The sequence below is a fragment of the Sminthopsis crassicaudata genome, chromosome 3 (assembly GCF_048593235.1).
Source record: "Sminthopsis crassicaudata isolate SCR6 chromosome 3, ASM4859323v1, whole genome shotgun sequence".
NCBI lineage: Eukaryota > Metazoa > Chordata > Mammalia > Dasyuromorphia > Dasyuridae > Sminthopsis > Sminthopsis crassicaudata.
In genome coordinates this window covers 339,333,891-339,360,450 of record NC_133619.1, presented here as the reverse complement: position 1 = coordinate 339,360,450, position 26,560 = coordinate 339,333,891, and the positions used below count along the sequence as shown (strand labels likewise).

Sequence of the window (26,560 nt, the reverse complement as noted above, 5' to 3'; positions counted from 1 at the left end):
GGAAGAATCTCTCCTAGGGCTATGGAGCCATGCGGTGAAGGGGGCGGGGGAACCCAGTTAGTCGCCCCTGCAGTGCGCAGCCTCTCCCTGCAGTCGCTGGATGGGCCGAGCGCAAAGAGGTTATTTGTGGTTAGCTTTGATCCCTAGGGGGAACCTGAAACTCTCACATTCCTGGCATAGCAGCCGCCTCTTGCACAGTCCAACCTCTGTGGCTCGCGGTACAGCTGGAGCAGCGCAGTCTCGCTTCCAGCAGTCACCGAGGCGAGAGCTCTGTGCAGAGGAGCTCTGAGCTGCGTGCGGATTTTTCTTGCGCTCCTGTGATTTTTCCCCCCTAAATTATTATTAAAGTTTTGTTTTGGCACTTCGGCTGCGGGGGTAGGAAGGGACGGCAGTTTAAGCCAAGGCACGCGCGCACTCTGCATTTATTCTGCATTTTCTCCCTCCGAAAGAGCTCTCGTACTGCTAGCTCCCCGGCGACTTCTGCGTGGCTGGGTCTGAATGAAGCTCTAGAAGTGAGGCTCTCGGGCTATGGGTTGGTAAGTTTCACCCGAGAAATGAACGCGTTCTGTTTGGGAGCTCGGAGCTCCCAGCAAGCACCCAGCCGGGAGAGAGGAGCGAGCATTCCGAGCACTTCAGAGAGATCTAGGGGAGGCGAGAGCGGAGAATTGGGAGCTAAGAAAGGTCCCATGCGGCGCTTCTCCTTCGCAGTGCCGGTGCTTTAGCTAAACTGGGTTTCTCAGTCGCGCGGCTTTTTTACACTTTTGGCGAAATCTTTCGGCGGCCCGGGTCTTTCCAGCCGGGGGTATATTTGGAGCGGGGGGAAGTTGAAGGGAAGAATACCTTGGCTCTTGACCCTGGCTCTTGCAGTGCCCTTGAAACCTGTGAATTTCCAAGTCTCCCGGGATTTGGAACCGGGAGGAGCGGGGAAAGAAGGCTGGAATTGATTAAAGAAAGGGGTGTGGGGGGCAATCTAGAATTATTTGGTTAGTTTTGAATTACAGGTGCTTTTGCCCCCAACTAGTTAAAGAAATCCTCTTTGTCTTGTTTGGAAAAATGCTTTCCGGAGCCATAAGCCTGGCTCTCACTTAGAAAGAATGTTAATTGCAGTCCAAACCCTGATGATGTCAGGGCAGAAATATTTGGAAAACAAAGAGGGACCAGAGCAGCAAAGGAAACAGAAATACTTTTCTGATGGCTATCGGTCGAACACTTTTGAGGTGAATTAATGTTCAAATTGGTTCTGAAACGTGGGAGTTCGGAGCATATTGACTCAGAAATAATTTGTAGGGGGAAGGGAGGATGTTATCAGTTACACTTTTGGAAGTCTTGCAGAAGTTGTTCGAAAGCCGTGGTTTAATTTAGGCACCTAAGAACCTCAGTATTTTGAAGAGAATTTTCGGGCAATTTCTAATCTCTTCCCCAGCCCACCCTGTTTAATGGAATAGTAAGTGTAACAAAAAAGCCAGAAAATAAATACTTTATAGTAATTTACACTTCCGCTCTCTCCTTACCCTTATTTAAAAAAATAGACGTGTAGTTTATGATGGCCTTATGATTTAGTTATTTGATATTTGATTTTTCATTAGATACATTATTAACTTGCTCCTGATATGAGACAACTGGCATAGTATACCTTGAGAGTTCAAGTGATGGTGTGTTTGAGGTAGATTCCGGATTGTCTTGATATTCATTCTCTCCTGACAGTTTTTAGTTTATTAAACTGTGATTACTGCAGAAAATGCCTGCGTAGTTGGAAAACATAAGTGGTTTGATTCCTAAGGCTTTTTGTTGGTTCTGATGAGCTGTGGATTTCAGAATCTCTCTCCTTCTGGCCTCGGTGTGGTAATCTGGTATGATGTAAAGACTGGGTGGAAAGTTATATTACTTATGCAATTTCTAACTTAACCAAAGTTTAGTCATAATTCAGTGTGATAATTGGGCTGTGGAGTTTGGCATGGAAGGAGTTCGGGAAGAAGGATGGTAGCCTCCATGAGCAGCTAGGTGATAGTGTACCTCTATACACTGGAGTTAGAAACCTGAATTCCAATCTGCCTCATAACTTACTATGCGTGTGCTTGGGTAAGTCACACAACCTCTGTCACAGTATCCTCCTCTTTAAATAAGGATAATAATACCACTTACCTCCCAGGATTTCTGTAAAGGGGAAAAAAATTTGTCAAGTGCTTTATGAGCCTTTAGGCTCCGTATAAGTGCATTCTCTATTCTTATTCTTGTCATCATCAAACTAAACTTGTGATTCTAGATATCACATTGGCTTAGAGACTGGAACAGATGTTCAGAATTCTTCCAGCTCTCTGAGATGCTCACTTCGACATGGCTTGGAAAAGAATTACTATCATAGACTTCTGTTTTAAAAATGAATTTAATGTACAATCTGAATTAGTTTTTGATGCTAAAGAGCCAGGGAATGTTGTGGTGATTAGAAGGCAGTAGCTCCCTAGCTACCAGACAAGCTAACCTGGAAAGCTCTTCCCTAAAACACCTTCATTGTAACTAGAAACATCAAACCCCTGCTAGACTCATTTCTGTGCCACATTGAAACCATGGTTTTCCCTCCCCATAGGATTGCCAGTGTAGGGATAGTGCTTTTACTGTTAATCTTGACTACAGCTATTATAAATTGCCATCAGCAATCTGAGGAGAGTCAGTTAGACTCTGTCCAAATAATGTGGAATAAATATCTAGGGAAATTACCTCTTTGTCATCTTGGATTTGTCTGATGCATTAAGGTACTGAAAATTGGATAAGTGAAAGAAAGGGTGTGTGGTTTTTAACTTACAGGGACTGTGTGACTAAACTAGTGCTTGTTGGCAGGACATTCTTGCTCCAGTGGCTTGTTAAATAAAGCTTCTGTTCACAATACCGTAATTCATATCTGATTCTTTCCTCCTTCATTATCTGGTACTACATTTCCGCCTTCCTTATTTCTAGTATACACTGTATCTGAATAATTCCCAAGGTCATCCCATGACATTGATTCAAATATGGAAAGGTTTGTACAGGTCAGCTTAATTGTGCCAGTTCTAGCTTGGGAGAACTAACACTTAGGTAGACCTCCCAATATAAAGCTTACAGTCGAGTTAATAATGGCTATTTGGTATTTAGGACTAAATGATATCTTTTTCCAGGCAGAATAGAATAGTGGGGTTCCATGAAAATGAAACCCCATTAAATAGTGTTTTATGGAAAGTCTTCCCATTCTCTTGGACCAGTGTTAAGAGCCCCACCCTTGATGACTCTATGCTTTCCTTTGCAGGTGTTCATCCGTGGCCAATTGCTGTTAGACTTTCAGGTGATCTTGAGACCTCTAGTTGTTTACAAAAGAGCAAAGAATGAGAACTGTGGAAGATTCTTCAGGGACTGTCTTGCACAGACTCATCCAGGAGCAGCTGCGCTATGGTAACCTGACGGAGAACCGAACCCTGCTGGCTATCCAACAGCAGGCTCTTCGAGGAGGAGGTGGGGGCAATGGGGGCAGCCCCCGTTCATCCCTGGAGAGTCTGACTCAAGAAGAGAGTCAGATGGTACAGCAGTCCACCCGGCAGGAGCCCCAGGGCCAGGAGCACCATGGCGACCATGCCTACTTAGAGAATGCCCTCTACCGGTTCTACCAGCCCCAGAGCAAAGGCGAGGAGCTGCCCACCTATGAAGAAGCAAAAGTCCACTCTCAGTATTATGCCTCCCAGAGAGGACAGCAGGCAGGCTTGCCTTGCCCAGGGGCCCCTGTGGATAAGGAACCTCGCCGGGGCAATATAACAAGCAGCAAGAGGCAGGATGATTCTCTGAAGGAGCTGAAGCATGGGCACGTGAGGTCGCTGAGTGAGCGCCTCCTCCAGCTATCCCTTGAGAGAAATGGTGCCAAAGCCTACAACCACATGAGCTCCTCCCACAGCTTTCCTCAGCTTTCTCGCCACCATCAGCTGTCCACCCCCAGGGGCCATCACACCGAGGGCCTGGAGCCCCGGGGTCCCCCACCAGAGTACCCCTACATCATTCCACCACAGGAGCCCCTGTCAGCCAGTGACCCCAGGCACTATTCCAGGGGAAGCCCTGATTTCCAGCATCCTGAAGTCAGGTAATTCAGCACAGCTTTCCTACTTTGATTCTGAGATCTGGAGGGGAAGGTATTTCTCTATCCTCATCCCCCATATTTAGGCTTTTTAAGCTTTCCTTTGGATCACAGAGATAAAGCTGGAAGGAACCTAGTTCAACCCCATTGATTTTTACCAATGAGAAACTGAGTCCAGGCTTAAGTGATTTGCTCAAACTCATATAGGTAAATATGTATCAAAAGAAAGATTTGAACACAAGTTTTCTGACTCCAGAGTCCTTTAACTTGTATTTAACTTGTAACCATCTGCTCTTCTGTTAGCCTGGTATGTGTAGCATTCAAGTGGCAAGTCTGTCCCAACAAGCCCAAAGCAAGGGTAATAGTGGCTATCGTTTATATTTATATTCTTTATACATACATCCCTGTGAAGGGAGAAGAGGTGGTATGCTTTACATTCATCATCATCATTAATATTAGTTTGTATTGACTGTTCAAGATCGCACACATAGGGGCAACCACTCATACCTAGGACTCTCTGACTCTCACTTCAAGAAAACCAAAATAGAAGCAGAAAGGATAATAGGAAAAGCTTCCAGCAACTAGGGGCTATTTCACATTGGGGATATGCTCATTTTTTTTAAATGGGTGGTTTTTGTTTATAGTTCACATTTATTTCTGAATAGCACTCCATAATCCCCACTGAAAAATTAGAAAGGGGAAAAAATAAGTTCAGCAAAACCAACTACTCTCCAACCACCTATCTGAGATCAAAATGCCAGTTGTTCTCTCATTAAGCATTTATATAGTATTTATTATGTGTCAGACACTGTGCTTAGGGAAATATTTCATTTGATCCTCACAACAATCATGGGAGGTGGGTACTATTATTTGGGGAAACTGGGGTTGAGGTTAAGGTACTTGCTCCAAGTCACCCGGTAGTAAGTGTCTGGGGGTAGGTTTAAAAGCAGATCTTGACTGGCTTTAGCTGAGCTGGGTAGACTCATCTTGAGTTGGGAGTGCTCCTGTCTGGAGCTACTGTTTCTACTTTAGAATCTGGGGGCTTTCCCTTTCTGCTTAGGCTGCTTCCTTCCTTATTAAGGAAGCAGTAACATCCCTGGGGGCAGGGGAGGAGAGTTAAGGGGAATCACTGTGTTTCATCTTCATTTCATACTTACCTTCTTTGAGGTTGCATTTCATTTTCATATTTGAAATGTGTGACTTTGTCTATGACCTTGTAACCCCTTTCTATCTGTTTGTCTGGGTGAGATCTTTTATTTTAATGAACTAAAGATAATGATAAGAAGCTAGGCTTAGAGAATGTACAAGGCTGATTTACAGTTAACAAATAGGGATTTGGAATGTTGTGTATCTATTTTTATCTTTTTAATCTATGTATCATCTTTGTAAATTCAAGAAAAGGGGCCATTGTCTATAGTCATGAATTGGGAAAGGTGAGGCCCAGAGATTTTGTACCTTATCTTAACCTGTGGACTCTTAATTCCAACTCATTGATAGATTTTTCCAAAGGACTATGAAGCCAAAAACATCAACCTTGATAATATACTCATTGAATCATAGTAGAACCTTAGGAATTATCCAACCTGGTAGTTCTTAACCTTTTGGGAGTCTTTAACTCCTTTAGAAATCTGATAAAACTTACAGACACCTTATCATAATTTAAACATATAAAATGAAATGTACAAAATTCCAAAAAGGAACCCATTTATATTGAAATAGTTATCAAAATTTTTAAAAATATGTAGCCTAGTTCATTGACCTTAGGGTAAGAAACTGTAATCTACAGTTTTATCTCATTTGACAAATAAGGAAACTGACTACTCAGGAATAATTTACTTAGGATCTTAAAACTAATAAATATCAGAGCTGAGACTAACCCCCAAAGCTCCTGATTTCTAGACTTCTCAGTTAAATGGTAAATTTTTCTTTCTGTTATTTATATTATTCTTAACTCCTTATTGCTATTCATGACAATGAGGGATAAGTGTAACAGTAGTAAGACTGCCTGGTTTTAATTTGGAGGAATGGAACAAAGTCTAAATAAGTCAAGGGGGAGGAGTTATTTGATAAGAAAAGTCTATTGCAAAGTCTGCTTGAATTTAAACACGGGCGCCTTATGTCAGAACAAAGTAGACTATGGGACAAGACACAGATATAATGGATAGGTCTTATATGTGTGTGTATAGGACTATCTTCTATTTACACTACATTTGGCAGCCTTAAAAAAATACACATTTTTCAGATGGGGCCCAAAGCCAAAGTCATCTTCTTGCCGATTAGCCATTGCAGATTGAAAGAAAAGGGAGAAAGTGTCTGGGTTGGGGGAGTGAAGGGGTTAGAACATGAATCAAAAGAGGAACTAGGGAAAAAAAGAAGCCCTCCCCCACACTTACACCTATCTTATTTCCAAGATTAGCTGAAATTTCCCCCAGTCTTTTGCCCTGAGGCCCCTGCTCTTCAGCCTTCAGTCCCTAGACCTCTTAGACTGGTTAATTTACTTATAGTCAGTACTTACCTAGAATCCCTACCCTGGGTGACTAGCACCAACTTATAGCCAGCTATACTAAATGTTTTCCAATTTGCACAACTCCACAAACTTCCAATCTTCTCCTTTCTTATTCTGTTTCTAAGAAGAGATTAGACTTTTTTTCTTTCGAGGCAATTAAAGTTAAGTGACATGACCAAGATCACACAATTAGTAAGTTAATTATCTTAGGGTTGAATTTGAATTCAGAGGCTCCTGATTCCATGGTTGGTGTTCTAACCACTGTAACATCCAGCTGCCCCCACAGACTTCTGACTGTTCTTGGCCCCCCAGAAGGCAGCCACATATTATTTTATATGCCTCAGTACTCAGCACTGAACTAAGTATGGTGGTCTCAGTTAATTTTTTTGTGTGTCAAAACTGGAGTGGAATAGTAATCTAGACCACATAGAGTATCTGGTCATTTGACTTAACAAAACCCTTTTTATTTGGCAATTTCAGTTCCTTCTTTTCCTTTCCCAATTTTTTTTCTTTACTAAAACTGTGGACAGTAATGATGATTAACATTTATATGTTAGCCAAGCCCTTTATATATGCTATCTCAATTGAGTCCTCCAATAGTCTTGTGAAGTAAATGCTATTATTATCCCCATTTTGAAGATGTGGAAAGTGAGGGCAAGGGAAAAGTTAAGAGCCTGGGGTCATAGGGCTAGCATCTGAGACATTTAAATTCAGATTTTCCTGATTCTAGGTCTAGCACTCTAGAAATAACACCTAAATCAAAACAGACAGATTTGAGTTTCTCCTTTATTCACTCTGTCCAGTATATTCATCTAAATAATATTATTTAGAAAAATAAAGAAAAAATTAATATTCTTTGCATGAAGAGAAATGGCCTGAACAAAGATGGGGGAGATCAATGGAGATTGTACTAGCTTGGAAGGTCCCCTAACTTGAACAGTATATGCTGAAAGGGGAAAAAAAGTCCAAAGGTAACAGAGCTTTTGAAGTATAAGGGACCTTAGAGATATCTTGATCCAAACTTTTTATTTGAAAGAGGAACTAGACTTCCAAAAGTTCAGAGCTAGGCTTTCTGAAACACTGAACTGCTAGCTCTTTGAGGGCAGGGATTGCCTTTTCCCTCTGTATGCCCAGTGTTTAGCACACTAGATGATTAATAAATGTTTATTGATTGACTGATTACTTACTGGTCTCTTCTGCAAGAGGAAGCATTGAATTCTCCTCAACCAGGTGCAGTAGGGAATGTTTTGCTTTGATGTTAGAGAGCACCTGGATTCACCTGACACCTATGATACTATTTGAGTGACCTTGACCACCCATTTAATTTTTTTCACCTCATTTTTTCTATCTGTATAAGGAGGGGGCTGCATTAATTAGCCTCTAAGGTCTTATTTTAGTGCTAGATTTGTGATTCTAGGAATCTGCTTTCCAGGCTTCATTCCAGGGCCAGCCAAGGCTCAGGGGTCAAGAGAAAAGAAGATTGTTTTCTACCATTTCAGCAGAGATACTTCCTCAGGATAGGAACCCCTTGCTGAGCCCAACCGTCTGTGTTACTTATTATAGAACTTATTTTTCCATCTTGGCAAACTGGGGCTCTGCCTTGTTTGGGCCCATAGATTTAAAATTGGAAAGGCCATCTAGTTTAGCTTTCTCACTTTACACATCTCACTGAGATTAAGTGACTTATCCAAGCTCATACTAGTAACAGTAGAGAATTAGGGTTCAAAGCCACATTCGAGTGGCTTTTTAAAATTAAGTTTTTTACCTGCCCTGAAAAGAGTTTTCAGAAATCACTTGGCTCACAGAAATGATCTGACCACCAGGGAGACATTGACCTCATCTCTCTTTGCTGTCCTTTGCTCTCCCTCAGGTCCCACCTCCTTTCCACTCCCCTTATCATCTAGGTAAGCAGAACTGAACAAGGGGTTGGACGAGGTGACCTTCAGAGACCTTCCAGCTCTAACTTTTCTTGATTCTGTGATGCAATTATACACAGAAGCCTATTATCCTCCCTTTCTCATGAATCCCAAGGATTTCCATCAACACCCAACAACAAAGAGCTAAAAAGGAGGCAGGCTTAGTTGATTTGTAATTCTCTGCTTGGTTTTCATTCTACTTGCTTTTTTCACCTTTTAAGTCATATTATTTCTTGAAATGAATGACTTAGCTTAGTTGGAGTAGAAGAGCCAGTTAATGTTTTTGCTAGTCCCTTTCTCCTTCCCAATCCTATCCACCTTCCCCCTCCTCCACCCAAAACCCAAAAAAAAAAAAAAAAAAACCCACTTCACATTATCTTTGGCTTCTCAGGGAACTGTCTGGGAAGGATTTTAGAAACTAAGTAATGGTTTCTCCTTTTGGACCAGCCTTATTGAACTCTGACAGGAAAAGATAATATCACAAAAAGGAAGTGGACTATTTTCTGGAGAACAAAAAGTAAGGGAAGGGGGAGGGGAAGAAAAGGAGAAGGGAAGGGAGGTATGGGGCAGAAAGGAGACTTCTTTATTCTTTCTTGGAGCCAAGTCATCACAGAAGAATGCAGGCTATGTTTAACTAATCGTCTTAGAGCCAGACTAGGGCCAAATGGAGGTGTGAGTCCCTAAGGAAGTGTCTGGTAGCCAAGTTCCCGGAGAACAGCCATGTTGAATTCATTGGGGTGTGTCCATAGTTTAACCCTAAAGGGAGAATTTTTTTGACTGTAAGAAGTTTTATTACCTGTTTAGCCAACATTCCTAGCCTTTATTCACAATCCCAAGTATGAAAATAATGACCATTGGCCCACAGGCTTGTTGCAGAAAAGGAATGTGAATTTCTTTTTTACTGCATTATCTTAGATTTTAATAGGTATCTGAGGGAGAGGAAATTGTAGTGTGGGTTAGAGTTTCTGCAGGCACATGTTCTCTTATTCTGGGGATTTGGGGAAAAGTAGAATCAGGCAGTGGAATACAATGAAAAAATCTTTTGACTCTGGAGAGAATCTAGATTCAGATCCTGCCCCTGTCACTTTACTTGGGTGATCCTGAGCCATTCACTTAGCATCCCCAGTCTCATCTGTAAGGTAATAGGTTTGGATTAGTTAGTCTTTGAGGGTTGGCAGCTGTTTGAAGAGAGGGCTTAGTAAGGGGAGTGAAGTTTGTGGCCAAATAGCATCTTTGTTGTGGACAAAGGATTTGAAAACCAATAATCTGCTAATTTCACCTTTATTTTAATAGCTTTTTTCAGCCCTCAGCCCTTTCTTTTTGAACATATATTTTAAGAAGGAGAGCACTATTTTGCATTCTGGAAATATTATTCTTGTAGGGGTTAATGCCCTAACTTTTCTTCCTGGCCTATGGTATTGTATTTCAGCGAAAATTTGGTTTTGTATTGTTACCTTATTTTTTAAATGCTTTCTGCTTTTCAAAGGCTTTTGTATAAACTTTAGAAATGTCCCCTGAAATCATGCTAGTGATTTGAAGATGGCAGGCAAAAATCCCATTGTCAATAGAACAGCAAGAGACAGAGACAAGAAGAAAGGGATGGGAGGAGAGGGAAGAAGTGGAAAGATCTATGTGGGAGAGATATACACACATAGGAAGAGACAGAGAGAGAGATCCTTGCATAGAATACAGCCAACACAAAAATGAAACTAGGACCCCCCACATCTGACTAATAATAAGAATTTTTCCTCTATAGTTTTAACCTGTGTATCCTTATAGATATGTAGGCATACAAGAATTGTTCTTGAGAAGCTAAAATGGTTTTCTCAATTTAGAGACAAATTCTCAAAGGTTTTATGGCTCCATCACAATATAGAAAAATAAATCAGGAAGCTTGGGCTTGAATCTGAGCTCTCCCAAGATACTGGTATTACTTTAAGAAAATTATTTATACTCTGAGATGAGGGGATTGGAATAAGCTATTTCTTTGTTTCCTAAAGCCCAACAGTGATAAGATACTAATGAAAATTCATATGTATTTCTTTTTATTACAAATAATTCTCCCTCCCCCTCACATCAGATATGGTAGTTCAAATGGCCCCATTTGATAGATGAGTAAACTGATGCTCAGAGAAGAAAAACAGCTTTCCTGGACAATTGGTGAATGTCAGAGATGGTATTCAGACCCAGGACTCCTGATTCCAGGTTCAGCATTCTGCCCTTTATATTGATCATCTCAGAAAGAAGCTTCTTCCCCAACTAAAGTTACCCAAAATAATAATAGCAAGTGGAAGCTGAATGCACACAGAGGCCAGGTAAGGCTGCTAATGAGGTAATGACTAATGGCTTTTCCAATTGTTTCTGAATCTTGTAGGATCTTGCAGGCTCCGATGCCCCAGCCTTTCCAGCAGCAGCAGCAGCAGCAGCAGCAGCAGCAACAGCAGCTCCCACCACCACAGCCAGCCCACCCCCACCCTGCTGCCCTTTGTCACAGCTCCTTGGGCTCCCTCACCCCAGCTGGGGTAGAGGCGCTGATGTCGGCCCAGGCCGCTTCCACCAACAGCCACCTGGCTCAGATGGAGGCCATCCTGAGAGACAATGAGAAACTACAGAGGGAGAACGAGAAGCTGCTGAGAGAGTTCGAGACGTACAGCGAGAAGGCGAGCCGGATTCAGAAGGTACAGAGGGTTGAGAGAAATTTGGTATTGGGTAGGACATAATATGTTCAGGTTTTCTTGCTTTTGGACTGAGAGAAGTCCCTTTTTCAGAGCTATTGGTGCCATAGACTGGCTTTAGCCATCCAGTAAGGGCAGGCCGACCTAACACAGACCAGGGAGCCATGGAACAGTAGTTTCCAGAAGATAAGACAAAGAGATTAGTGGCAACGTTCGAGTGAATGGTATTGGATTGAATTAAAAAAAGGAGCAGAAAATGATGGTTTCTATTGCTTTTCAGTCGTCCTGGTGTCCAGCTCTTCACCCAGGGCCTTCCTCCTTTCCTACATATATGCACACACACACATACATACTTCAAACAGCTGTGAAGCACAACATATAATACCAGAGGTCTGGAGCAAAGGCAGTTGTTGGACTGATTAGAAAGAGACCATTCACCATCTCCCTTCACATTTGCAACTTTTCTCTGTCCCTCCCTCTGCAGGGCCTCCCACAGAGAGCCCTTTGTGTTAAGGTACACAACAGGGCATCTGTTTCAGGCCAGCTTCAGCCAAAGAGAGATCCCTCCTCTCCCCCCTCCATACCGGAACAAATGGGTGACTTGTAGGAATTCTGGACATTCGAGGGAGCACGTGCAGAACCCGTAGTCACCCGAATAAAAATGGAAAATTAAATGGGATCTCTAGACTTCTTTTTGTCTTATAATCCCCTTTGGCAGTCTGGTAAAGCCAGTGGACCCTTTTTCAGAGTAATGTTTTTAAATGCATAAAGATAAAATAATATTTTAAGGAAGACCAATTATCCTGAAACAGATCATCAAAATAGATTTTCTTTTTTTTTTTTAAGTTCCCAGTGTTAAAATCTTGATCTAGACCCAATCTGTAGTTTTCTGCTGGAGGATAGATATGGCCGAGTAGGAGAGAAGTCTACAGAGAGACGGGTAAAAACTGATTTGACTGGTTAAGAAAAATCTTACGTGATAATGTTTGCTTGATTTTTTTCATGACTTTAAATTCCATGACTTAAATTTTTTTCCATGACTTAAATTTTGAAATTGGCAACTCTGAAGTTCAACACACAGATGAGGAAATTCCAGGGGAGGTGACTTCAGGTCCTCTGGTGTTAAAGGAATAGGAAACATTTTCCCATAAGGCTTGATAATAAAGCAAAAGCAGGAGACCAGATCCTCTACAAAATGGGCTGTTAGTGGGAAGGAGTAACTGTCCACATCCTCCCCTGTGCTTCATGGGATAGGCTGGTCTGAAAATGAATGCTTCTCTCTGGAAATTTTACATTATTAAAGGCAGAAGTTCATAGTGATTCATGTCCAAAGGAGCCATGTAGTGGTTAGAAATAAATCACCCCACCACCACATGAGCCTTCAGAGAGTTGTTGGATGGCATATTTTTAGAATAATGTTGGAGAAAAGGATAGCAAAAAGGGGTCTTTCTAGAATACACTTCATGAAATCTTGATGCTGTGTTGAATTGAGGGGGGAATTTAGGAGATAATAAACAACCTAATTTGCATAGACCAATGATCTCATGATCTTATAAATCTGGTTTTTATTCTAAATGCTGTGCTTGATGGAAATTGATGGGATGGTGAAGATTATCAAAGCCAGTTTTTCTTTTGATTCCTCAAGCAAGATATGTCTCTCCTGCTACTGGAAATAATTAGTTCCACTGATTTATATCTTTGATTTTTATGCTTGTATCAAACAAACATTCTGTTGTAGATAGGAATGCGAATGCAATGAGCTTATGCAGCTTCCTCTACCTCTGGCTGCCTCCATAAGCTTCTCAGGGTAGATCAGCCTCCAAAAGAATTAATTTGTGAATCCAGTTGGACATAAGTTTTCATAGTGTTAGAAAAGGAAGAAAAAAAAAAACAAAACAATGCTATTCATGCTAATCTTGCTCTTCTGAAAAAAGATTCTGATACTACATGCTTTTTTCTGCTCCCCCCCAGCTGGAAACAGAAATCCAGTGCATCTCTGAGGCTTATGAAAACCTGATGAAAGCTTCTACCAAGAGAGAAACCTTAGAGAAAACCATGAGGAACAAGATGAGTGGGGAGATGAGGCGGCTACAAGATTTTAATCGAGATCTAAGAGGTAAGAAAAAGTCAAAAAGATACAAGGAAAGCAGTGTGGGGATAATTGCTATGACCCTATATACTCAAGAATAGGTGGAAAAGGTTCTGTTTAATAATTAATTAATTAAAAAAAAAAACAACAACAACAAAAAACCCAGTTTCTGTTTTCAAAGAGTTCACAGTCTAATGGAAGGAGACAACATAAAACATCTCTTTACCCTATACTCATAAACTGGATTCAAGACTTTTTTTTGCATTTTAGATACTTCCTACTACTCCTCTACCTTAGATATCAGCCATATTATATGTTCTAGGCCATTTCCTTCTGGAGGTGGAATTCATCCAGACCAATGGCCCAAATGTGTTCTTAAAGCTTTAAAGTATTTTCTTGGAAGTCACCACTTGTCACTGCCATTAGAAAATACTGATCTGCTTTCTGGTTCTTTGGTTCTTTGGTGGTTTATTGGTGAGCTCTTGCTCACCAAGCATTAATTTGGGAGTAAAAATACCCTGATTCTAGTCTTGTCTGTTCCTTTAAATGACTAAGGAAGTTATTTCCTTGTCAATAAAATGAGGATTAAATTAGGTTATCTCTTAAGGATATTATAGCTCTAACTAATTAATAGCCATTTCTGAATTCCTATTTCAGCCAGGCTCAATTCAAGTGAAATTTTCTTTTTCCTAATGTATTACTTGGGAAAAATTTGGGTTGCAACTTAACTAGATTTTGAAGAACTTTTTTTTTTTCCTTCTTCTCTTAACATTTGAAACAGAGAGGTTAGAATCTGCAAACAGACAACTTGCCAGCAAGACCCAGGAAGCCCAGGAGGGGAACCAGGGCATGGTGGCCAAGCTTCTTGCTCAGAGTAAGTACCAAATACCCTTTTCTGGCCTGTTCAGATGTCTTGGTGGGGCTTGGCTGGCTAGGGGGGCATTTTTTGGCTTGGGTACTATAAGAAATATAAAAACCAATAAACCAAAAGACCCCAGTGGTAATCCAGGTATGAGGGTAATGATGTCATGATAAGGTTGAAAAGTAAAGTATGAAACTGAGAAGGACTTTGAAGGAAGAAAAAAATGGACTTGATAACAGATTAGCCCTAAGAAGGAAGGAAAGGAAAACTACAAGTAGGATTTTTAACCTTATAGAAATACTGAAGTTGGGAAGGGGATTCTGCATTTATGTGTTGGTTTAGGCTGCTTTTAAAAATGTAAGAGAGAGTGTTGATTTTGAAGATAGGGAGGAAAAAACTAGTTAAGAAGACATCAGAGGGCCAATTCCACCTGTGATGCTTAGTATCTGTGTGATCTTGGGCTAGCTGGTCTCAGAAGTCCTTCCAGCTCTAAATTTGAGACAGTAAAAATGATATTAAAAAAAAGAGAGAGATCAGGAAAGTGCTATATTTCAGAGTTTTAAGAAATGGTTGGGGGCATCAAATATTGAAGAAGGATATATATGAGAATAGAACATTGATATCTTTGAGCTATTAGTTTCAGAAAAATGGGGGTGGGCATAGATAAAGTACCTAATTGAGAAATGGAGATAGCAGCTATATAACTCTCAATTCAAAATGTTTGAAAATAGGAAATTGGTGTGGCTGTGAAAGGAAGGAGAAAAGTTAAGTGGTAATTGGAATGGATAGAATTAAGTAAAGCATTTGGGTTTTTCTGTTGTTTTTAAAGAGAAGATAGCAAATATTTATTAAATACCTGGCATGAAATCTGAGATTGTCTGAAGATAGAAGGGAAAAAACCGAGAAGACTCAAGTGGAGAAGTTAGTTATTAGCTTATTAGAATGGGAGAAAAACCTCCTTCTGAAATTAAAAGATAAGAAAGATAAAGGAGAGATTTAGGAACAAATAAATTGAAATGGGCAGACAACTTCATAGCTTTAGCATCCTGCCTTTTAGTCTTCTTTGTCAACTCAGATGTAAAGTTATTTGGGGAGGTTTTGGTGGTAGAGAATTAAGAGAGTCTTAGGTATCCCAGAACAGAATTCAGATACTTCAGAGTAGAATCTTGAGCAGACAAGAGGGAGTAAGTACCTGGAGAGACCTAATGGGCCAAGGCAAAGGGGAAGGGTTTGAGTGATTTAAAGGTCCTGGGGGGAGAAAAACACAAATGTGAGAAGTGGTAGGTAAGAGTTAGACTAGGGAGGTAGAGAACCTAGCTATGGGGTAGTCTCCTCTGGTGTTAAGGCTCAGGATGTGGGGTTAAGGGTTAAGTGTGAGCATGAATTTGGGGGAACACTGAGTTGATACAGGGCATTACAGGTTGGGAATATAGCCTTCTGGCAATTTTGCTAGAAAGAAAGGAAAATGGAAAGGAGGGAGGCAGAGTAAGGTTTCTTTAAGGCAGCATAAAAGGCCAATCTGCTCTTGGAAGTTTTTTAAGTTCCCCAGGGAGAACTAAGCTGTTCTTGGCACTTCAGCCGAGTTATTAATCACCACAGCATCAGTTGACCTGGATTCTTTACATTCCAGAAGCTGTTCCTGCTCTTCCACCCAGTAGTCTCTCCTCCCCTTAGCTCTCAGTCCCAAGTCTGTTAGCTTCTTTCCCTTACTCAGTCTATGTTTATGTTTATGTGTGTATACATGGATGCATGTTATATACATATATAAGTATATACATATTTTACCCAAAGAGCTTCAGATTAGGCTTTAAGCTGCTTCATTATTTAAATTATTTAAAATAGCTAAATTATTTAAAAGTATTTTCTCTAAAAGTCATTCTCTCCTATCACCTTTCCCATTCACTAATCCACTCCTTTCAGTTGTGCTCTTCCTCCTCCTCCCCAAACTCACCCACAAACACACAAATTGCTTACTTTGATGAATTCTTCTCTAAAATAAAAATTGCCTTACATTGTTCCATTAGGGTCCTGTTTGGGTCAATTGAGAGAGGACAAAGCATGACCTATTGATTTCCCTCTCCCACCTAGATTCATAAGAAAGGGGGACATATCCTGAAAAAAAAAAAGCTCATATTAAGAAAGGGTCTTTAGAACATAGAAATGGGAGATTTGGGAAGGGGACATGTTGAGAAAATTCTTTCTACAAAGTTTTAGCATCTTGCAAACAGGGCTGTGTTTCTTTGCCTAGTTTCCTAGCCCCTTACAGCTCAGAGGATGGAAACTTTTGAATTTTTCACATCAAAGATCTCCAGTGTTTGCCACTTTTTTTTAATCCAAGAAGCAGTAAAGCTGCTTTTTAAAAAGGGATCATTATATCAATCTCCTTCTAAAACTTAGATTTAACACGTGTACATACACACACACACACAAACATATGTGGTGCTGATAATTCTGATTGAGAACTGTGAATTTTAGATTATTTAATTAAACTGGAAACTCCTCATAGCTACTATTCTCCTAATATGAATTTAATGATCCTGGAGTAGGCTGACAACATTTCTACACAGTGCAAATGGGTTAAGGTACAGGGTAAGGTAGAATGATCCCATTGGTCTCTGAAATGTTTCCATCCAAGTACACTTTTCTACTTCCCCATGTCCCCACAGAGATCAAATTTCCAGAGGATGGCCAAGGGGGATGGGAGGGAAATGGTAATTTAGGCAACATCAAAACAAAGATCAAAATATTTTTTAACTTTTTAAAAAACTCAAACTTAACTTTTCTTTCTCTACTGACCTCCTCTCCTCCCCCAAGCCTATTAATTCAAACCTTGATGCTATAACACTTAGAATGAACAGATCACTTAAAACTTGTTTGAGAATTTTCCCTCTACAAAAAAACCCAAACTTTCTCCCAGAGAGCACCCTTTGTCCCAGAATGTTTTTTTTTTATTCCTGTATGTACATCTAATGATTTCATAACAGAAGGAAACAAAGGGCTGGTCTGGGATAAGCCTGCATTCCCTTCCTGGCCCTCCCAACCTTAAGTAAACTAATCACTTAAGGCATTAGGGTATTATTGTACTTCCCAAGGCTCTCTTCTTTCCTAAAACTCTTGACATCCGAGAAAAAATGTAGACTGTTTCAGCAGCCGTTGTTGCAACTGGGCTTGTCTTTCAGTGAAAAACCTGTTTTCTGAGCAATCACAAGGCCAGCAGTTCTACCCTCAGCCCCATACTGCATGTTAATTCCTTGCTCCTTTGCCATTTCATATATTTGGCAAACTTTTGGCAAATCAGAGTGACAGGCTGTGGTGGAAATAGCCATGGCCTGGAATGTTGAGACTATTGTATCTATGACTCTACCCCAAACTAAGCTGTACACTCTTGACCAAGTTATCTCCCCCTTACAGAAACAGCAAATGAAGGAGGTGGACTGAATGAACTCTTAAGAGTTGTCCAGCTTAGAAAATGACTTATGGTGACTCTTACAGAAAACTAAGACTGAATTGAGGGTTGGGAGCTTGTTTACTCTTTTGGTGTTTGGGATGTCAATCCTACTTTTCCTTATTTTCCAACTCTTAAGTTTTTGGAAAATTCCACATGCAGTTAAAAGTTCTCCCTCCTTCCATTGAGGTCTAGGCCTCGGGGTATTTATTCTATCTGACAGGCTGATCTTGGCTTCCTGACATATTTAGGAAGGTCACTGACCTTAGAAATTTAATAGAATACTTTTAAAAAATTAAATAAATCTCTAAACTTCCCATTTGTCCAAATATGTTTTTTGAGTCTTGATGTTTTCATAAAAATTGTATTACTAAGACCACTCTGTACTAAAGACATTCTCTTCCAAAATTTTCAAAATCCATACTTTGTAAAGAAACACACTTTTTAGCTTGCAGTCTCTCTCTCTCTTTTTTTTTTTTTTTTTTTTTTTTAATTTTCCCCACTATTAAAATCAGGTTCCAAGATGGAATGGAAAAGAGCAGTTTCATGTTTCTTAATATACTGCTGAGGTAACACAAAGCAGCAGCACTAGAGATAAAAGATTCTGCTCTGATGTGATGTTAGCTGGGTAACTTTGGACAAGTTACTTGACCACTCTGGGCCTAATTTTCCCCATCTAATAAAGAGATTGGTCTAGATCAGTGGTGTCAAAACCCAAATAGAAAAGGGGCCACTGTACATAAGTATCCTTTGCAGGCCCCATATTGACTTAATTTTAAAAATGTAATGTTATCTGAGTTTTATTGCACTTTATTGTTTTGTTTTTTTGTTAAATATTTCCCAGTTATATTGTAATCTGGTTTGATCTGCTCTTGGGAGTTGTGAGCCATGTGTTTAATGCTTTTGGTCCAGAATATCCCCCAAGGTCATTTCCAGCTCTAAGTCTTAATCCTTTTAATCCCTTTGCAATGAATTGACCAATTCGAATAAGTCATTCTACATATAACAAACAGGTCAGCTGAATGGTCTGGGTGAAAGAATCCCAACAGCTATATCCCAGCAATCTTCCTGTAAGGATCAGTCTCATCATTTTGTCTCCTACTCTACAAATATTTGAATGACGGCATGAATGGACCTCTTATTCTTTTTTCTCCCAGACTATGAATCTCAGCAAGAACAAGAAAAGATGGAACGGGAGATCTCATTGCTCCGGAGCTCCAATGAGGACCAGCGGCGACGGGCAGAACTGTTGGAACAGGCCCTGAGCAATGCCCAGGCCCGGGCGGCAAAGGCAGAAGATGAGCTTCGGAAGAAGAAGGCGTATGTGGAAAAAGTTGAGAGGCTGCAGCAGGCCCTGGGGCAGCTCCAGGCGGCCTGTGAAAAGAGGGAACAGTTGGAGCTACGTCTTCGGACCCGCCTGGAGCAGGAATTGAAGACTCTTAGGACACAGCAGGTGAGTGAGTTTGGTGGGTCAGAGCATTGTGCTTAAATTATCGAGAAGACCTGGCTCCAAGGGGCAGCCAGATAGTGCTGGAGCATCTGCCATGGGGTCAAGAAGACCTGAGCCTCAGACATCCACTATGAAACCCTGATTGCCTTTCCAATATCTCCCCCCCCCCCCTAAAAAACCCCAAAAAACCAAAAACAAAAAAACCCTGGATTCAAATCCTGTCACAGGAGCTTAGGAGCTGTGAGATCTTGGACAAGTCCCCTGATTTCTCTGTGCCTCTAAGATCCCTTCTGGCTCTATATCTGACTAACCCTTCTTTATTCCCAACCCTCTTCCTCTACCCCCAAGGTCCATGTAGCTGACTGGTATTTCTCTAACCAACCAAGAGTTGCTTTGCTCATTTGTTAGATACACAACCTTCTGACAAACCATTGTTGACAACCGTTGTTTGACTAACTATGAGGAAATCATGACCTTGACATCTGTTTTCCTATAATCAGAATTCTCCATGTCCCAGTCCACTTTGGGTTCAGGGTTGCTTCCCAGAGTAAACCAATAGGGATTTGAGTTCTTCAGACTGTTTTACTAGAGGGGGCAATCAATTATGGGCTCTTAGCAGAGTTTTGGCAGTTAGCTGAAAGCCAGGAGGCTTGGTGTAAGGTGTACTGGACTTGGAGGCAAAAAGACCTGGCAGATTAGAATCTTGCCTCAGGCACTAATTCTGTGACTGTTGGCCAAGTCATTTAATTGCACTCTGCCTCAGTTTCCTCATCTATAAAGGTAGAATATTCATAGTCCCTACCTTATAGGATTGTTGTAAGGTCCAATGAGATAACCTTTGTTGAGTGCTTTGCACACCTTAAAGTACTATGTAAATTTGAAGTTATTATTGTTCTCCTATTACTCACAGACTGACCTTACCCTAAGTCTGTCATGAATTGGTAATCAAGAAAAAAGGATCTTGATCTAAATCCTTCTTCTAGGAGCTGACTGTAGGTCCCACCCTACTTGTTTGTCCAAGTAGGGGGAGGGATGAAACAAGCACAGGTGTGCGTTTAACTGCTCACCAGTCTCCCTGGGGATCAGTCAGGTAGGTAACCCTAGTTTCATTTTGTACCTCTGCAGAGACAGATGGCAACACCTAATAACGGATCCCCTGAGCTCAGTGTGCCGAGGCTGTCAGAGCAACTGAGGGAGAAGGAAGAGAAGATCTTGGCCCTCGAGGCAGACATGACCAAGTGGGAGCAGAAGTACCTAGAAGAATGTACCATGAAGCAGTTTGCTATGGATGCTGCCGCGACAGCTGCGGCTCAGCGGGATACTACCATCATCAACCACTCCCCTCAGCACTCACCCAATAGCAGCTTCAATGAAGACCTCCTCCTGGTCAACCACAAACACCAGGAGATGGAGAACAGGTAGGAACTGGTCAAAACATTCGACACTACTCCTTTACCTGAACCATCCCAGAGAAGTTAATTCACTAAAATGCTGAGTAAGCCATGCCATGCCAGACAGAATTTTTTTACTGAGTATAAATAATAACTAGCATTTGTATAATACTTTAATGTAACATTACTTCATTTGATCCTCACAATAAAGTCTAAGAAGTAGATACTATCATGATGTGATTTTTACAGCTGGGGAAACTGAGGCAGGAAGAGATTAAATGACTTAACAAAGATGACACAGTTATTAAGTGTCTGAGATATAATGGTAATAGCAGCTTTCATTTATGTAGTATTTTAAAACTTATAAAGTCCTTTATAGACATTCTCTTCTGTAAAATAGAGATAATCACATAATTGTATTAACTAATCTCATAGGGTTATGAAGTAAATACTTTGTAAACTATCAAGTGCTCTAGAAAAATGAGTTATTATTATAATATATTAAAACCTGTTCTCAGTCACTAGTAAAACCTTAAAAGTAGTCAGTAGACACTGCTTGTCAGTGAAGATGGTGATAGTGATAGATTTCTAAACATTCAGGGTCCCAAGATTATTCACTATTTGACTCTACAAAGTTTATGGTACTCTTGTACAGATCAGTTTTGCTACCAGGTAAAAGTTCTCCAAGTGTCTCACATCAATTTTCTCATTTGATCCTAACAATGTGTGAAGTGTAGGAATTGTTTAAAAATCCTTTCTTTTATATATGAGGAAACTGAGATGGCCTTGCCCTAAGTTGAGTTCATGAGCGTCATGAGTCCCCACTCTCTTCAGACATTTTAGGCAAGAATATGACTGGTTCTGAATGTTTCATTTCTGAGCAGATGTCAAATGATTTGATGTTTCCGGTTGATTGGCATTTCTTCCTGACTTGTTGGTCAGCATGGACCGCTTTATGGATTGGCTTTCACACACATAGCTTCACTTCATTTTTGTACACGTATCATGGCCAAGCATGATTGAAGGAAGGGTTGTGTGGATGCCACCAGCAAAGTAGATCAATTAATAAACATTTTATTATGGATTAAGCTATCACAAGGCAGCCAGTGCTAAATACTAAATCTTCTGCCTTTCCCATCCTTTGACAGTAATGGAAAAAAAAAAAAAAAACATGCTCAAGAAAAAGCAGCTCCAGCTGTTTTCAGTCTAATCCAGCATTCACTTAGTAATTGCCTGCCATGGGCTAAGCTCTGTGCTAAGCACTGGGAGAATAAAAATGAGAAAAATAAATGTCCCCTGATCTCAAGCTGAGTACATTCTTTTGATTTCTGTGAGACCACAAGCACAAAGGAGGCTGAGATGGGAACATCTTCAAAAAAGGTTGCTGTTGTTCCTGTCTTTTGTTTTGACTTAGCATTAAATAGATGCTTTCTTTGCTTCCCCCATCCAGGTTAAAAGTACTCCATGCCCAGATCCTGGAGAAGGATGCTGTGATAAAAGTACTTCAGCAGCGTTCAAGGAAGGACCCTGGCAAAGCCTTGCAGTGCTCTCTGAGACCTGCCAAGTCTGTACCATCCATCTTTGCAGCTTCAGGGACCCAAGGCTGGCAGGCAGTCTCGTCGAGTAGTGAAGGACAATCTGATGGCCTCTCCTGGAGAGCCACTGGTAAGAGAACCCTGGGAGATTGGAGGAATGAAGAGAGAATTTTGCCTTGAGGTCTTAAACGCACAAGTTTTTTCAAGATTGCTATTTTATCTCGTTCATCTCATCTAAAAATCTAGGAACCTAGAAAGCAAAGGATTGAGGTCTTGTGAGCTTCCAAAGTAGGAAAAAACTGCCCTCCTACGTTAAGTATGGTGTAATAGAAACACTGGATTTGGAGTGTCAGGAACTGGGTTCAAATCCCAAATTTAAAAAGTAATAGTAAATAACATTTTATTTGTAAAATATTTAGCATAGTGCCCGACATGTATCTGGCATGTAAAGAGCCGCTATATAATCACTTATTCCCTTCGCTTTCCCCAATATTCCCCCAATAAGAACCATTTTATGAGACATTGCTGATGACAATGTAACAATACCCTATGTTCTTTCAGCAGGTCGGGTCCCAGCAGAGGAGATACCCACTAGTTCCCATCCCTCCCATGCCAAACATGGCAGCAAGGATGGAAGTACTCAGACTGATGGCCTTCCTGACAATGTCATCATTTCCCAGGGCCCTGGGCCTGAGGGCTTCCTGGGCTGCAACAGCAGCAATCCTGGTGGAGCCTTAACCGGTAAGTATTCTACCCACTTGGATTACAGCGTTTTCTTGTCCCTACTCAAGAGAGAGACAGAGACAGAGGGGGAAGGGATCAATAAATTAAATGGAGAGAGGAAAGAAGAAAGGAAGCAAAATGAAATGAAACAAAATTTGTCTCCCCATCACCTTCTGCCAACTATCTTAATCCATTGGCACTTGATGTGAGCTGGCCTTGATTGCCATAAAGATAATGTGTTGTTTGCTGCTATAGCTGAGATCATAGAAATAAGTTGGAATGTGGGGAAAGTGGGGTAGGGAAGAGAAAATGATGAAGTAAAAGTCAAGAAAGAAATGGGAAAGGTGGGGAACAGGAAAAGAAGAGGAAAGGAGTATGTCTGAAATTCATTAATTCATTCAGTCAGCAAATAGTTATTAAATGCCTATAGAGACAACAGAACAGTCCCCAACCTCAAGGAGTTTATGTTCTCCTAAGGGTTGTATTCAAAGTAAATTAAAAAAACAAACAAAAAAAACAGTTGTAATGGAAGCTAGGATCCTGACAGACTTCTCATATATAGATTTTAGAACTTGAGGCTTGACTGGAGGGAGGGAGGAGTTGGGAAGTGAGAAGGGAATGTATTCCAGGTATGGAAAACTCCGTTGACCAGTTAGGCTAATGGTCCTCTCTAATCAGAAGAATTTGTTTTACAAAGGGCTGGGAGGGAGGAACATGGAAGAGATTCCATTTGTCCTCACACACCCGTTCTGTAGAATCTACATAGTTTTGTCTCTGCCTCATCAGTTATAGAGGACCACAAGTATGAGAAGAATTTCCAGGCTCCCCTCCCTCATGTACTGCTTACATTCCCCCTCCCCTCAAAGTCTCCTAGCCAAAGGAAAGGAGGTAAAGCAATCTGTATGTTGGGGGCAAGTAATGTACCCAGGGAAGGGTTAGGGAGAACAGACCCAACTCTAAAAGGAAGTATATGTTCTTTGAATTAACATTCATCTCACAGTAGCCATGGTGTAGGAAAGAAAAAAAATGTTATTTGTGTATTGGAAAAGGGAACAATAAAGGCTTGGAAGATTTATTCATATGTGTGTTTATGTTCCTCAGAGTCTTCAACTACTTCCAAGACTCGGGACATGTCGGAGATGGTGGAAATCCTGATTTGAAGAAGGAGCTGGCTCTATGGCCCTCAAAATAGCTTCGTGCCCACATCTGCAGACGGTCCCTCTCAAACTAGTAGCTCCCGTCTTTCCTCTGACATAGTCCTGGGGAATCCTTCATGCCCTGTGACCTGGCTGAAGACTCATTCACTTCTATTTGGACAAGTTTAGAACATAGAGTTTGGAAGGAAACTGATGGTGGGAGTAGAACTGTTGTAGTGTGATCTGCCTCCTGCATGACCAATTGACCACAGTTCTCCCTGAACAATCCGTTGGAAGTCAGGGACCCAACCAAGGTCTGTGGGACTTATTCACCATCCCCCAGACAGATAAGGAGATGCAAAGAGTTTGGAGAGGGGCTGAGCCCCCCTCTTGATCCTAACTTGCCTTCAACAATGAGAGAGAGAGGCAGTTAAGACTCAGAAGGTATGTGGGGAGGTCAGTGTATGAGAAGACGCCCACATCTGGGTCCTGGAAGAACTGGTTGCTGAGTTTCCATGGAGAGCCAACTTGTTGGTACCAAAACCTCAAATGCAAGTTGCCAGAAGTCTGCCCATGTTTGTGTTTTGCTGGCTCTGCAAGATTCTTACTCCTCCTCTTTTCTCCAGCCCTTGCTTCTTCCCCTTTTATCTTACAAGGACTGGAATCTGGTGGGGTGGATATGGTTTTTATTGGTTTATCAGCTGCTCTAGCCAGCTTGCTAAGAGGAAAAGTCCCTTAACACTCTTAGATCGAACTGTGTATCCTTAGGCGGCTGCACTAGGAGACATTATTCTATTATTTGTATATAATTCCTTCTTGTGGGGAACAGAATGGATATTTGTCATTTCAGGTTTTTTCCCACATGCTTTGTTTCTCTATCCCTATCAGCTGTTCTCTTTGTCCCTTCCCTGTCCTGTTCCATAATATTTGACTTTTTAGATTTTTTTTTTTTTAATCCTTTTCATTGTGGACACTCTGATCTTTCAAATGTTTGCCATCTTATCCTTTTCCTCCATTTTGCATCCTGTTTCTTTCAAACATTAAATATCCATCTGGAGAGTCCTTCGGATGCCATTGCCTGCCTTTTGGACAGTCTCCACAATTCCTCTCAGTGGAATTTCCCTTCTGTTTGTTTGGTTATAAACCATGAGCCAAACGGAATGTATCAGTGTGTGTATCTGAGTGTGGTGGATGGATCCCAGTGTTCCCTTCTCTCTGTTTCCATTCAGGGGACAAATGGCAGCAACCATCTTAAGTTCAGCTGACTTTTTTCTGAGGTCACAGAACTCTGAGCTGAAGATGGGATTATGCTTTGAGGGGAAAAAAGAAAAAAAGAAAGAGAAGAAAAGGAAAACCACCTACAGCAGAATTAGGAGAATTGATTTAACTACATGGCACCAAAAAAAAAAAAAAAAAAAAAAAAAAAAAGGATTTCTGAGATAAAAAGCCATTTTTTAAAAGGCAGAGGATTAATTGGATTTTTTAAGCTGCAATTTTGATCCCCCCCACACACTCTCTGGCGTAATACCAAATACACTGATATTGTATAAGTGAAAATCCTCTTACATACCCTTGGCTACTGACAGCTGGCTTCTGACAGTAGTGGATTTTGACTTGTATATAAGTCACACAGCTCAGACCCCAGGAAAAATGATGTTTCCCTGGTTTGTCCTTCCAGTTTTTAGCTCTCTCTGTATATCTATCCCTCTTTGTTTTTAGATTTTATATGTATATATATATATATATTTTTTTTTTTTTTGTGGTTTCTTAAGTTTTCTTTTAAAACATCTGTGCATTTGCTGGACAATTGCATTTTTTATTACCTACCCTTCCCCACACGCTTTAAAATGGATTTGGTTCCTGTGCATTGTTTACAAAGCAAAAAACAAAAAGCAAAACAAAGCGGAAAAATATTGTGAAAGAGGAAAACAACTTAATATATTTTGGATTAATATTGGTATTCTTTTAAAAGTATTTTTTCGTGCTGTGAACTTTTTCTGCCAAAGACAATGATGTTTGTTTGTATGTTTTAAGTTATCTTAAGTATTTAAAAATGTAAACTTGGCTGTGTTGCTGTGCCACCCTGTACCAGGATTGCTGTAGCATTCCACTTGGTATAACAGTATTTTAATTAAAAAAAAAAAAAAAAGTAAATATGTTGAAACAAGCTGTTCTCTTTGTTTTTGTCCCTGCATGGAGAGAGACCCTGGGGCAAAAAGATCTGAAGTCCAAATCACAACCTTAATCAGATTCATTCCAGTCATGTTTTAAACCAGTGGTCCTCAAATTTTTTAAATAGGGGCCAGTTCACTGTCCCTCAGACTGTGGGAGGGCTGGACTAAAGTAAAAACAAAACCTCACACTCTGTCTCCACCCCTCAGCCCATTTGTGTAGTTTGAGAGCCCGTTTTAAACAATGACCAGGATATTTTTATGAACAACTAATACTCAATAATTGCTAGCCATTTCCCAAAAATGGGGAGGGCTACCTTGAGAAAGTTTTGGGGGCAGGGGCAGGCTAAAGTAGCCCCCAATATCATTTCCAACTATGAGAGTCTCTAATTTACATGGAATAAATTGGGGACAGCTATGTGAATAGTGCATCAGGCCAGGAGTCAGGAAGATTCATCTATGTGACCTTGGACAAGTCAGTTTTCCTTAGTTTCCTCATATGTAAAATGAGCTAGAGAAGGAAATGACAAACCACTCCAATTCTTTGCCAAGAAAAACCCCAAATAGGATC

At 40.7% G+C, this 26,560-nt stretch overlaps 1 protein-coding gene across 2 annotated transcripts; it reads left to right on the top strand.

The window, feature by feature from the left end:
• The first annotated feature begins 236 nt into the window (after positions 1-236).
• On the top strand, positions 237-25,350 carry AMOTL2 (angiomotin like 2). Of its 2 annotated transcripts, none has more exons than XM_074301580.1 (10): positions 237-536; positions 3,278-4,096; positions 10,887-11,190; positions 13,159-13,303; positions 14,058-14,150; positions 18,741-19,036; positions 20,159-20,451; positions 21,875-22,089; positions 22,524-22,700; positions 23,784-25,350. In XM_074301580.1, the coding sequence occupies exons 2-10, from the start codon at positions 3,354-3,356 to the stop codon at positions 23,840-23,842; spliced, it is 2,325 nt and encodes a 774-aa protein (XP_074157681.1). In that variant the 5' UTR covers positions 237-536; positions 3,278-3,353; the 3' UTR covers positions 23,843-25,350. The 2 variants fall into 2 exon arrangements, with proteins under 2 accessions (XP_074157681.1, XP_074157680.1); XM_074301579.1 differs by having other exon boundaries at positions 22,521-22,700.
• Positions 25,351-26,560: the final 1,210 nt, after the last annotated feature.

Bases quoted from the DNA above. Each gene is read 5' to 3' on its own strand.
- AMOTL2 (XM_074301579.1), top strand. From the start codon at position 3,354: ATGAGAACTGTGGAAGATTCTTCAGGGACTGTCTTGCACAGACTCATC. The intron at 13,304-14,057 runs GTAAGAAAAAGT...CATTTGAAACAG, and splicing joins TTTTAATCGAGATCTAAGAG to AGAGGTTAGAATCTGCAAAC. The intron at 14,151-18,740 runs GTAAGTACCAAA...TTTTTCTCCCAG, and splicing joins GGCCAAGCTTCTTGCTCAGA to ACTATGAATCTCAGCAAGAA.